The 14,234-nt window shown below is 42.2% G+C and overlaps 2 protein-coding genes across 2 annotated transcripts; one reads left to right on the top strand and one right to left on the bottom strand.

Moving 5' to 3' along the window:
* The first annotated feature begins 8,410 nt into the window (after nt 1-8,410).
* Nucleotides 8,411-10,388, top strand: LOC118037395 (phenylalanine N-monooxygenase CYP79D16). Its single transcript, XM_073408705.1, has 3 exons — nt 8,411-8,444; nt 8,541-9,283; nt 9,762-10,388. Exons 1-3 carry the CDS (start codon nt 8,411-8,413, stop codon nt 10,386-10,388), a joined length of 1,404 nt encoding a protein of 467 aa, XP_073264806.1.
* Nucleotides 10,389-12,667: 2,279 nt separating this feature from the next.
* On the bottom strand, nt 12,668-13,617 carry LOC118037396 (large ribosomal subunit protein bL34c). Its single transcript, XM_035043361.1, has 2 exons — nt 13,464-13,617; nt 12,668-12,924 (listed from the first exon to the last, which is right to left on the bottom strand). Exons 1-2 carry the CDS (start codon nt 13,615-13,617, stop codon nt 12,668-12,670), a joined length of 411 nt encoding a protein of 136 aa, XP_034899252.1.
* Nucleotides 13,618-14,234: the final 617 nt, after the last annotated feature.

The raw sequence follows: 14,234 nt of genomic DNA, 5'->3' as shown, positions 1-14,234 counted from the left end.
ATTTTGGTTGATCCCTCTTGAGCATGTATGCTTCTGCTACTTGTTCTACATCACACTTCTTCCGCAAACGGCGAAACTCTTTACCTCGGTGAGTTTCGCGGCATTCCGACTTCGATGCCCGGTTGCCGAAATTCAGTTACCTTTGAATTTCGGGTGATCCCTCTTGAGCAAGTAAGCTTCTGCTACTTCTTCTCCATCAGTCTTCTTCCGCAAACGGCGAAACACTTTGACTCGGTGAATTTCGCGTTATTCCGACTTCGATGCCCCGGTTGCCGAAATTCAGTTGCCTTTGAATTTCGGGTGACCCTCTTGAGCATGTATGCTTCTGCTACTTGTTCTACATCAGACTTGTTCCGCAAACGGCGCAACGCTTTGCCTCGGTGAGTTTCGCGGCATTCCGAATTCGATGCCCCGGTTGCCGAAAGTCAGTTGCCTTTGAATTTCAGGTGATCCCTCTTGAGCATGTATTCTTCTGCTACTTGTTCTACATCACACTTCTTCTGCAAACGGGGAAACGCTTTGCCTCAGTGAGTTTCGCGGCATTCCGACTTCGATGCCCTGGTTGGCGAAATTCAGTTGCCTTTGAATTTCGAGTGATCCCTCTTGAGCATGTATGCTTCTGCTACTTGATCTACATCAGATTTCTTCGGCAAACGGCAAAACGCTTTGCCTCGGTGAGTTTCGCGGCATTCCGACTTCGATGCCCCGGTTGCCGAAATTCAATTGCCTTTGAATTTCGGGTGATCCCTCTTGACCATGTATGCTTCTGCTACGTGTTCTACATCAGACTTGTTCCGCAAACGGCGAAACGCTTTGCCTCGGAGAGTTTCGCGGCATTCCGACTTCGATGTCGCGGTTGCCGAAATTCAGTTGCCTTTGTATTTTGGGTGATCCCTCTTGAGCAAGTAAGCTTCTGCTACTTCTTCTCCATCAGTCTTCTTCCGCAAACGCCGAAACGCTTTGACTCGGTGAATTTCGCGTTATTCCGACTTCGATGCCCCGGTTGCCGAAATTCAGTTGCCTTTGAATTTCGAGGGATCCCTCTTGAGCATGTATGCTTCTGCTACTTGTTCAACAGCAGACTTCTTACGCAAACGGCGAAACGCTTTGACTCGGTGAGCTTCACGACATTCCGACTTCGATGCCCCTGTTTCTGAAATTCAGTTGCCTTTGAATTTCGGGTGATCCCTCTTGAGCATGTATGCTTCTGCTACTTGTTCTACATCAGATTTCTTCCGCAAACGGTGAAACGCTTTGCCTCGGTGAGTTTCGCGGCATTCCGCCTTCGATGCCCCGATTGCCGAAATTCAATTGCCTTTGAATTTCGAGTGATCCCTCTTGAGCATATATGCTTCTGGTACTTGTTCTACATCAGACATCTTCCACAAACGGCGAAACGCTTTGACTCGGTGAGTTTCGCGGCATTACGACTTCGATGCCCCAGTTGCCGAAATGCAGTTGCCTTTGAATTTCGGGTGATCCCTCTTGAGCATGTATGCTTCTGCTACTTGTTCTACATCAGACTTGTTCCGGAAATGGCGAAACGCTTTGCCTCGGTGAGTTTCGCGGCATTCCGACTTCGATGCCGCGGTTGCCGAAATTCAGTTGCCTTTGTATTCCGGGTGATCCCTCTTGAGCAAGTAAGCTTCTGCTACTTCTTCTCCATCACTCTTCTTCCGCAAACGGCGAAACGCTTTGACTCGGTGACTTTCGCGTCATTCCGACTTTGATGCCCTGGTTGCTGAAATTCAGTTGCCTTTGAATTTCGGGGGATCCCTCTTGAGCATGTATGCTTGTGCTTCTTGTTCAACAGCAGACTTCTTACGCAAACGGCGAAACGCTTTGACTCGGTGAGTTTCACGACATTCCGACTTCGATGCCCCTGTTTCTGAAATTCATTTGCCTTTGAATTTCGGGTGATCCCTCTTGAGCATGTATGCTTCTGCTACTTGTTCTACATCAGACTTCTTCCGCAAACGGCGAAACTCTTTACCTCGGTGAGTTTCGCGGCATTCCGCCTTCGATGCCCCGGTTGCCGAAATGCAGTTGCCTTTGAATTTCGGCTGATCCCTCTTGAGCATGTATGCTTCTGCTACTTGTTCTACATCAGACTTGTTCCGCAAATGGCGAAACGCTTTGCCTCGGTGAGTTTCGCGGCATTCCGACTTCGATGCCCCGGTTTCCGAAATGCACTTTCCTTTGAATTTCGGGTGATCCCCCTTGAGCATGTAAGCTTCTGCTACTTGTTCTACATCAGATTTCTTCCGCAAACGGCGAAACGCTTTGACTCGGTGAGTTTCCCGGCATTCCGCCTTCGATGCCCTGGTTGCCGAAATTCAGTTGCCTTTGAATTTCGGGTGACCCTCTTAAGCATGTATGCTTTTGCTACTTGTTCTATATCAGACATCTTCAGTAAACGGCGAAACGCTTTGACTCGGTGAGTTTCGCGGCATTCCGACTTCGATGCCCGGTTGCCGAAATCCAGTTACCTTTGTATTTCGGGTGATCCCTCTTGAGCATGTATGCTTCTTCTACTTGTTCTACATCATACTTCTTCTGGAAACGGCGAAACCCTTTGACTCGGTGATTTTTGCGCCATTCCGCCGTCAATGCCCCGGTTGCCGAAATTCAGATGCCTTTGAATTTCGGGTGATCCCTCTTGCGCATGTATGCTTCTTCTACTTGTTCTACATCAGACTTCTTTCGCAAATGGCGAAACGCTTTGACACAGTTAGTTTCGCGGCATTCCGACATCGATGCCCCGGTTGCCGAAATTCAGTTGCCTTTGAATTTAGGGTGATCCCTCTTGAGCATGTATGCTTCTGCTACTTGTTCTACATCAAAGTTCTTCCGCAATAGGCGAAACGCTTTGCCTCGATGAGTTTCGCGGCATTCCGACTTCGATGCCCCGGTCGCCATCGAGTTCGGCAAATCCGTGCTCTGATACCAATTGACACAGCAGTAAACAGTGAAGGAATACGACCAACGTCAATATTCCGTAAAATTGTCTAAAACGAGAGAAACTCTCAGAAAACTCAAAGGTTTTTATTCAATAATAATTAAGTAGTTCGGCCAGAGGCTTTACAATGGTATTTAAAGCAAAACCCTAACCTAAACTCATGATGGATAAGGAAACGACATAAAACATTAAATTTACCATAAATGGCAAATTTGAGATAAATACAGAATATGAAAGGCCTATAAATCCTGAGCAAGCAGGAATTGACGAAAGTCAATTCGGACTTGGAAATCAAAAGTTATGGCTAAAACAAAACTTTCCTAAAATGGCAAAAATGACGATTTAGGGGCCAGAACGATGGAATTTGGCCAAAAATGGGTGGACATCAGGGGCATAGCCGCTGACTTCTTCTTCAAACGGCGAAACGCATTGACCTAGTGAGTTTCGCGGCATTCCGACTTTCGACGCCCCGGCTGCCTAAATTCAGTTGCCTTTGAATTTCGGGTGATCCCTCTTGAGCATGTATGCTTCCGCTACTTGTTCTACATCAGACTCCTCCACTTGAAAAGAACTCGACCTCGAGTTAGGTTCCGGATCAGGATCAGGATACAAGTGTTCCTCTGCATAATACTGAAACAAATCCGCAACGTTGAAAGTCTTGGAAATGCCCATGGTTCCGGGAAGGTCAATCACATAGGCATTATCGTTGATCTTCTTCAAAACCTGATACGGACCATATTTCTTGGGTTTCAGCTTGTTGTAAGTGCCCATGGGAAACCTTTCTTTGCGCAAGAAAACCATCACGGAATCTCCCTCTTCAAACACCTTGCGACGTCGATGTTTATCTATCGCAGCCTTGTACTTTGCATTTGTTGCTTCCAACCTCTGCCTCACTTCCTCCTACACGGTCTGGCCTTGTGTTGTCATGTTCTCAGCGGCCATACTAAATCCTGGACCTCCCTTGGGTAGACGAACTAAGTCCACTGTGTGTCTCGGTGGTGTCACATATATCATAGCAAAAGGAGTCTTACCCGTTGCGCTATGAACAACACTATTGTAAGCAAACTCAGCCTATGGCAACGCATGATCCCAGTGTTTTGGTTTATCCCCACAAATGCTACGAACCAGATTTTCTAAAGTTCAGTTTGTAACCTCTGTCTGCCCATCAGTTTGCGGGTGCGTGGTTGTGCTTCGGTTCAGCGAAGTCTGAAACATTTTCCATAAAGTTACCCAAAAATGGCTAAGGAATTTCGTGTCGCGATCAGAAGTAATAGACTGCGGCACTCCATGAAGTCGGACCACTTCCCTGAAAAACAATCGGGCTATATGTGAAGCATCTGAGGTCTTTCGGCTAGGGATGAAGTGAGCCATCTTTGAAAACCTGTCAACCACCACAAAAACAGAATCCACCCCTCGTTGGGTGCGAGGCAACCCCAGCACAAAGTCCATAGATAAATCCTCCCAAATATTGTCAAGAATAGGTAAAGGTGTATAGAGACCAGTATTCTGCGACTGACCTTTAGATACCTGACATATATAGCACCTCTTTACAAAATTGCCGACGTCTCTCTTTAGTTGCGGCCAGAAATATCGTTCCTCTAAGCTAGCTACTATTTTGTCCCGGCCTAAGTGCCCACTCAAGCCACCCCCATGAAGGTCACGGATCAATTTCTCTCGCAGCGACATTCGGGGTATACATAGACGATTTCCGCGAAACAGAAAACCTTCGCTCTCATGAAAATCGCTGACGGGGTGGTTCTCAATGCATTTCGCCCAAATTTCTTTGAAGTCCTCATCCTCCTTATACAACTCTTTGAGGCACTCAAACCCCACTATCTCATGAGCCAACGTCACAAGTAGATTGGCACGACGGCTCAACGCATCGGCAACCCGATTCAAAGCACCAAACTTGTGTCAGATAGCAAAAGGGAACTTCTGAAGGAAAGTTGCCCATCTGACATGCATGTTATCCAAGTGCTTCTGGCTATTAATAAATTTCAGAGCTTGGTGATCAGTGTACAAAACGAACTCCCGCTGCACTAGATAGTGTTCCCAATGCTTCAAGGCTCGGACCACCGCGTAAAACTCTTGGTTATACGTACTCCACTTCTGGCGAACCTCACTCAACTTCTCACTGAAGAAAGCTACTGGTCATTTCTCCTGGGACAGCACAGCCCCAATTCCCACGCCACTCGCATCACATTCAACTTCAAAAATCTTCTCAAAACTGGGTAGGGCCAATATTGGAGCAGTGCACAGCTTCTCTTTTATCAATGCAAAGCTCGTTTCTGCCTCTTCCCCCCACTGAAATTTGCCTTTCTTCATGCACTCGGTTATCGGTGCCATGACAGTACTGAAATTCCGAATAAATCAGCGGTAGAAAGTGGCTAATCCGTGGAAGCTCCGAACTTCACCCACGATCTTTGGTGCAGGCCATTCTCTAATTGCTCGGACCTTCTCTTCATCCACATGAATCCCCTCTGAGCTGACAACATAGCCCAGAAACAACAAGCTTTCTGTCATAAAGCTGTATTTTTTCAGATTAAGGAATAGCTAGTTCTCTTGTAGCACTGCTAACACATCCCGTAACTGCTCCACATGCTCCTCCGCAATCCTACTATAGATAAGGATATCGTCAAAATAAACGACAACAAATTTCCCCACAAAAGGCCTCAATACCTGATTCATCACACGCATAAAAGTGTTGGGCACGTTTGATAACCCAAACGGCATAACCAGCCACTCATATAACCCGTCTTTGCTTTTGAATGCCGTCTTCCACTCATCTCCTGGTTTGACCCGAATCTGGTGATATCCACTGCGAAGGTCAATTTTCGAGAATAACTTCGAACCCTCAAGCTGATCCAACATGTCATCTAGGCGGGGAATTGGGAAGTGATACTTGACGGTTATCTTGTTGATAGCTCGGCTGTCCACACACATACGCCAACTCCCATCCTTCTTTGGTGTTAACAACGCAGGAACCGCGCACGGACTCATGCTTTCGCGGATAAAACCCTTCTGCAGCAACTCTTCAATTTTCTCCCTCAAGACCTCGTTCTCTTTTGGACTCATCCGATAATGAGACAGATTTGGCAAGCTGGCCCCCGGTATGAGGTCTATATATGGTGCTGGACATCTCTCAAGGGCGGTAGATTATTCGGCAATTCTTCTGAAGTGATATCCCTGAACTGATCTATCAATGGTTTCAACCTGTCAAGGACTGTCACCGAAGCCTCAGCTTCCCCTTCCACCACGAGGGCCTTCACTACAAGCGCATAGAGCTCTGGTGCACCCTTGATGTCTGTCACAAACTCTGTTTCCGAATTGGACACTGTCAAAAATGATTGCTTCTCCACTTTAGAAGCCCTTCTAGACAGTGCCTTCCTTTTGTTAGGAGCCATAGCAATTTTATGTGACCCCCACGTGAACAAATAAGTATTATCCCGACCCTTGTAGGTAATATCAACATCATATTGCCACGGCCGACCCAACAGCACATGACTAGCATCCATATCAATCAGATCGCAAACTACATCATCTTTATATATTTTTCCAATGGAAATAGGAACGCGACAGATTTCAATTACCTTCACCGTGGGTCCTTTCTTGATCCAGCCGATAGTGTATGGAGTCGGGTGCTTCTCGGTTGGTAGCTTTAGGTGATCAACTAGGCCCCTTGCAACAAAGTTCTCGCAACTCCCGCTATCCACAATGAAGTCGCACACCTTCTGGCTCACGGTGCAGTATGAACGGAAGATGTTATTTCGCTGCCCTGCATCCTCTTGCCTTGGAGTGTATAAAATTCGCTGCACTACACAATTGATTCTTTCTCCATCCTCCTCAACGAACTCCACCCCTTCATAACAGTCATCCTCCCCTGCATCCTCTCCAGTAGCCTCCGGATCCCCTCCTTCTCCTTCGATCCAGTTGACAGGTCTGCAACGATCTGGGCAAGTGTTTGAAAGATGCCCAGGTTTCCGACAGCGATAACAGACTCCAGGTGCTGGTCTAGCGTAAGGGTTAGGATTCAAGTTCGTGTTCGTGTTCTGGTTTGGATTTCTGGGTATATTCCTGTTGCCTTGGGCTGCTTGGCTGCTGCTGCTGCTGCCTCCTTCTTTGTTCTGACTCAACACACCTGCTTGGCTGTTGTTGCCTCCCTTGTCTCTGGTATTAAACAAAGACTTTGGATTGTTTCGGCGAAATCCAGCGACTCCTCCTCTTCGCTCCATCAGTTCAGCCTTCAATGCCAGATTATGAGCTTCCTCCACAGTCCAAACCACCTGTAATCCAATCTTATCTCGCAATGATGGTTTCAATCCATTCATGTACCTGGCTACGCGCTGCCCCTCCGTCTCGTTAAGATTGTTTCGCTCCAAGAGCCTAGAGAACTCTGCAGTATAGTCAAACACAGATCTGGATCCTTGTGAGCAGTCTTGAAGTATTTGAAACAGATATTGTTCATAATCTGGTGGCAGGAACCTCCCTATCATCAGTTGCTTCATCCTACACCAAGTCCTTACAAGCGCCTTTCCTTGTCGCTGCCGATTCTTCTGTAATTGATCCCACCATACTGCAGCCCCTCCCTTCAATCGGAAGGCTACAAACCTCACCATCTTTTCTTCTGGTATCTCCATCATCTCAAAGAATCACTCCACTTCGGTAACCCAATCAAGAAAATCTTCAATTCGCAGATTCCTGTTGAAACTGGGTAAATCTGCTTTCAGGCGATAATCATCTTGCTCCCTCGGACATCTCGCAGGTGGAGGTAAACCGTATCCCATGTCATCTTCTTCATCTGAATCATCCTCGCTGTCAGGTTGGATGCGAGGTGCTGGGTTGCATCTTCTATCAACAGGTTGGCCTCTGGCAATTCCTTCGGCGCGAGCCCTGTTAACCGGTGGCCTGTTATTGGCGTTGAGGTTAACCCCGGCAGCAAGCATCTCGCGGATCTGCACTACTTGTTGTCGCGTCTCCTCCACTGCCGCCCCCAAGGCCTCTACTCCATGGTCTCCGCCAATAGAGTTTTCATCTCCTGCTTCGTTATTCGCCATCGAGTTCGGCAAATCCGTGCTTTGATACCAATTGACGCAGCAGTAAACAGTGAAGGAATACGACCAACGTCAATATTCCGTAAAATTGTCTAAAACGAGAGAAACTCTCAGAAAACTCAAAGGTTTTTATTCAATAATAATTAAGTAGTTTGGCCAGAGGCTTTACAATGGTATTTAAAGCAAAACCCTAACCTAAACTCATGACGGATAAGGAAACGACATAAAACATTAAATTTACCATAAATGGCAAATTTGAGATAAATACAGAATATGAAAGGCCTATAAATCCTGAGCAAGCAGGAATTGACGAAAGTCAATTCGGACTTGGAAATCAAAAGTTATGGCTAAAACAAAACTTTCCTAAAATGGCAAAAATGACGATTTCGGGGCCGAAACGATGGAATTTGGCCAAAAATGGGTGGACATCAGGGGCATAGCCGCTGACTTCTTCTCCAAACGGTGAAACGCATTGACCCGGTGAGTTTCGCGGCATTCTGACTTTCGACGCCCCGGCTGCCGAAATTCAGTTGCCTTTGAATTTCGGGTGATCCCTCTTGAGCATGTATGCTTCCGCTACTTGTTCTACATCACTTGTCCTAATATTGCTTGTGAATTCTTGAAAGAACAAGATGATGTATTTTCATCTAGACCCGAAACCATATCATCTTATCTCGCATCAAATGGGTACCTAGCAACAGTTGTATCACCATTTGGAGATCAGTGGAAGAAAATGAAGTCAGTCATGGCAACACAAGTGCTTCCTCCTACGAGGCATCAATGGCTTCACAAAAAAAGAGTTGAAGAAGGTGATAACCTTGTTCGTCTTGTTTATAAACAATGTCAGGAATCTGATCAAGATGGCATAGTGAATTTGCGATTCACATCACAGCATTATTGTGCAAATGTTATTAGGAAGCTGATGTTCAACAAAAGATATTTTGGAGTGGGAATGGAGGATGGTGGACCTGGTTTTGAAGAGGAGCAGCATGTGGATGCACTCTTCACTATCCTCAGTCATTTATTTTCATTTTGTGTCTCAGATTTTTTGTCATTCTTGACATGGCTTGACCTAGATGGTCATGAGAAGGTGATGAAGGAGAAAGATAGGATCATCAAAAAGTATCACGACCCCATAATTGACGACAGGATTCAGCAATGGAGGGATGGCAAGAAGAAAGGCATTGAGGACTTGCTTGATGTTTTAATAACCTTAAAGGATGACAATGGAAATCCCTTCTTGTCAAAGGATGAGATAAGAGCTCAAGTGGAAGTGAGTTTTACACTTATTTAATGCTAAATTACTTATAGCACCATAACTATTTTATAATAAAAAAATAAGCCCTTATGTCCAGGTTTATGTTCTTTGTTAATTTGTTTTTTAAATCATGTGTTTTTAATTGTTTCTAAACTTTTATATGTAGTCAAAACTAATGAAATGACCTATTTTTATTTTTTTTTTAATCAAGATAATCAAATAAAAAAAATATAATGTTCAAGGATTAAATTTATTTTAAACCAAAGTTCAAGATATGTTTGGTTTATTTAGCTATTTATCTAATTAATGCTATAAAATCACTTTTAAGTTTTCATCTGAGTTATCTTGATTACTATAATTTATTTTTTTATCTGAGTTAAAATTTAATCAATTTGATTTGTTAAGATAAATATTTCTATTAATCTCAGATAATTATATATTACTAGATTTTTATTTAATAATGATTTTAAACTACACATTATATTATTCTCAGGACATAATCTTAGCAGCAGTGGACAATCCATCAAATGCTTGTGAATGGGCATTTGCAGAGATGTTAAACAACCCTAAGATACTCGAAACAGCTGTTGAAGAACTGGATAGAGTGGTTGGGAAGCAACGACTGGTCCAAGAATCAGAATTTGCACAGCTCAATTACGTCAAGGCCTGCGCTAGAGAAGCCTTCCGGCTGCACCCTGTTGCACCATTTAACGTTCCTCACGTATCCATGGCTGATACAGTAGTTGCCAACCACTTCATCCCGAAAGGTAGTTATGTTATTCTTAGCAGATTAGGGCTCGGTCGAAACCCTAAGATTTGGGACGAGCCACTAGAATTCAAACCAGAGCGTCATCTCACAGGAACAGGAAATGTTGTGTTGGCTGAGAATGGATTGAGATTCATTTCATTTAGCACAGGAAAGCGTGGGTGCATGGCTGTGACTCTTGGGAGTTCGATGACGAACATGCTATTTGCTAGGCTTCTTCATGGTTTTAGTTGGAGTTTGCCATCAAATGAGTCCAGCATTGACCTTTCCACCGCAAAAGATAGCATGGCTCTCGCTAAACCACTGCTTGCTGTTGCGAAACCACGCTTGCCTGCACATTTGTACCCTAAATAAATGATGAAACCAAGTTCAATAAGACGTTCAGACAAACGTGCAATCCTATTATCAAATCTCTTCTCATGAACTTGTTTTTTTTTTTTTTTTAATAAAATAAAGAGTTTGTTCTACACAAGTTTAACGTAATATGTAGTTGTGTACCTGTAGGTTCCATTCTTGAATCAAGATCCCAATCCTAACGATTTCCATTTCACATGTAATACAATAAAAGAGGACCATATACCCTCTATTGTATAGTCCAAAGTCCATGTCGTAATTAGAAATCTGCAATTTAATGGAGGCTAGGTTATTGGAAGCGGGCTTAATTTATTAGGGAAGTTTATTATCAAGATTGGTTAGCAAATATGCTTTTAGTTTTTAAAAAAAAAAAGAAAAAAAGAAAGAAAAATAAATGATGAATGTATGAACTTTACCCACTTAAACAAAACTTGTATAAAAAAAATAGTTATCCACACCTATGCGTTTTTTTGATACATTTTAGTTATCATCAAATAAAAATGGAAAAGGAAGATAAGAAAAAATATTTCTTCATGTATTAATATAAGGTAATGTCATAAATATCAAAGATTAGCAGCTTAGGTCTGAGAATTTATTAGGATATAAAATCAAAGCACACATTCATGATATGGTGGTGAAGATTGTATCTTTTTTAGAGTGTTTTTTCTAACTTGAACAAGTATGTCATGAAGGTTAATTAAGAGAAGTGTGCATTTAGAGTAAAGATGGGGGAAAATTCGAGTTTTATGATAACTTCTAGAGAGATTAAAGCAAACCTAGAGAAGCTATTCTGCATATGATTCCTTCTTGTGGTGATGGAACCAGAATTTTTTAAATGAGAAGACAAATTATTAACAAATACTAGATGATTATATTTTTATCATACTTTATCATTTATTAGTGTTGGTTTAACTTAATTTTTTAATAACTAGTTTTTCAATGTAATTATTATCACTTCATCAATAATGTTTTGATTTAACATGGAGCTTGTTAACTTTGTCAAATCATGTTTATTCTCAACATCAAAATCATCAATTATTTGAATAAGATTTAAATTTTTTTTTTAAATCTTATTTTACTTTGCGCAAGGATTTAAAATCAATATTATTTGTGAATATATTAAATATTTTTTTTAATTCATTTAAAATGATGAATCATCTATTAATTATTTAAATACTGTCATATATTTCATGTTATATTTGATATATATCTATTTGGCCATCAAGAAACAAGGCAGATGTGGGAAGACACGTTAACAAATATACTTGATATATATCTATCAGGGAAATGAACTGTGTCCTGTTGTATGAATTCTGCAAAAATTGTAGGATCTTGTTTTGCATTTTCTGCAGTGGCAGCTATGGAAGGAATTACAATGATTTCTACGGGAAAATTGATCTCTCTTGCCGGGCAAGAGCTACTTGATTGTGACACAAGAGAAAACTGTGGTTGTTGGGGGTGAGCGGGTGGAAAAGGCACTTGAATTCATCATACAAAACCAAGGTCTAGCTACTGAAGCCGATAATCTAGTCGTCCAATTCCAAGGATTTCAGCTAGGCATTTGCCACACCATGAATGCATCAGCCAGGATCACAGGTTATGAAAATGGTCCTGCCTACAGCAAGGAAGCGCTATTGAAGGCAGTAGCCCACAACCAGTATCTGTTTCCATTGCAGCTGAAGGATATCCTTTTCAGTTCTACTCAAGTGGGGTCTTCACTGGATTTTGTGGAACCAATTTAGTCCTTGCTGTCACTGTGGTTGGATACGGGACAAGCAATCACGGTACCAAGTATTGGTTGGTCAAGAATTCACGGGGAACTACATGGGGGGAGAATGGATACATAGAATGGCGAGGGATATTGATATCGAGGGAGGTCTTTGTGGCATTGCCACTCGTGTCAATTCCAGCTCCTTAGAGTATATACTTGTGTTGTTGTTTGCTGTTTGTATGTGATCTGAAAAGAGCCTCTTCTCTTGCTAGCAAAATGAATAAATTTCATTGTTTTTTGAGGCCCTGTTCTATTTATTTCCAGAAATTTTTCTTTAATAAAATAAATATATATAAAAATAAAGTGGCTGAACGCTTTCTGCTTTGTTAACTACAAGCACCTTAAAACCAGAAAACTACAAGTACCTTAAAATCAGAAAACTACAAGTACCTTAAAATCGCAGGTCATTATCTTTTGATTCTCACAAATCACATTAACGATGTGTTACATAGTCAAATAAGGAGGCACAACTAAATATGATCCAAACACCTTGAAACTGAACTAAAGATTAAGCAGCTTTCCCACTGTTGGGATTGGACTTGGTGCAAAGGACCTTCCTTCCCTTGGCACGTCGACGCTTCAATACTGCCCTTCCACTAGTGGTGCTCCTTCTTCGACGGAAGCCGTGAGTCCGAGCCAGGGACTTTCTAGACCTGTTTCTCTTGGTTTGACAAAGTGCAGCCTTTCCAGTTCTTACCACTGGACCACGACCTATATCCCTTCTTACTCCAACGTTAGAATTCAAATCCAATCCCAAAGATAAACCTGCAATGGAGGAATTACAATAAGTTAAATCACTGAAAGTTCTCTGACAAGTTTTTCCACTTGAATGGTTAGGCTCTTATGAGGACCGAATACTATGACCACTCTAACACTATAAAACATGAGATTTTAACGCATCAACCACCGAACTCTTAACATATATATGATTTTTATTGGAGAAGAATGATGTTACAGGAAAATTCATAAGTACATTCGTTGATAAAGGTTGAGCCCATCTTAATTCAAGAGCAAGAAAAATATTTAAGAAGCATTCACGACAGCCAGATTGCCAATGGTTTCATAAACTAAAGCGGAAAGATCACAAACCGAGACTAGCAAAAAAAAAAAAAAAAACAAGACTCGCTAAAAAAAACTCCTTACACATGTCAATGTTCATTTCAGGCACTTAAATAATCCAAGTACAAAAGGTCACAAAAAAAGAAGAAGAAGAAGAAGAAGAAGAGATACCCACCAGTGAATAAGTCCCTTATTTGAACCATTTTGAGAAGAAATTAGAAAACCCCATGAGCCCAAGATTTTACCTGAGAAGAAAGAAGGTAAAGAGAGAGAAGAGGAAGAGAAAAGGGAGCAGTGAAGCAGCCCTGATCGAGTAGTGGAGTTGGTGGCCACATTCATTGAAAAATTGCTTCTCGTTCTTGAACCAGTGAAAAGAGAGTGAAGCTGATGGCTTGCCATTGCTTCTTGTTCTGTTCTGCATGAGACAATCCAATCATGGTGATTGTCACAGTAATGGTGATGGTGGTGGTGATATTATTTATATTAAAGTTGTAATGTATTAGACCTATAGTTTTAAGATCTGATCATGTGGTTGGCCTGGTTCAAGATCCGGATTTCAGGTTTTAATTAGATTGTTGATTGGTCAGGTCAATTTTTTTAATAAAAAAAATCAAAATGATATTATTTTAGTAGAAATACCAAAAATAAAATAAAAATCAATGAGTTTACAGCTGGGTCTTGACCGAGTCTTACCAGGTCAACAGGTTTTCTGGGTTAACCGGGTCATATAAGGTTTTTTTTTTTCTCCTATTTTTTCTTTAACCTGGACTAATTTTAGTTTTAAATCAGCCAAATCTCGGATCGACCTGCCAAGCAAATACTAGATTTCAAAAATATGATTACACCCTTCTCTAGGTCTCTCTTTCAGCTTTATTATCCTCTCTTCTATGCTGGCCTTGATCGTTTTCTTCACTCGGCAATCAAACAGAAGTTTTAAGGCCTGGTTCGGAGCCCAACGCCTTTTCGGTCATTTAAAAATACCATGTAAATAAAATAGTCCATTTCTTTGAAACTCT

This window comes from Populus alba, chromosome 4, assembly GCF_005239225.2.
Source record: "Populus alba chromosome 4, ASM523922v2, whole genome shotgun sequence".
Lineage (NCBI taxonomy): Eukaryota > Viridiplantae > Streptophyta > Magnoliopsida > Malpighiales > Salicaceae > Populus > Populus alba.
The sequence above is the reverse complement of the archived record's forward strand: the minus strand, read 5'-3'. Positions and strand labels throughout refer to the sequence as shown.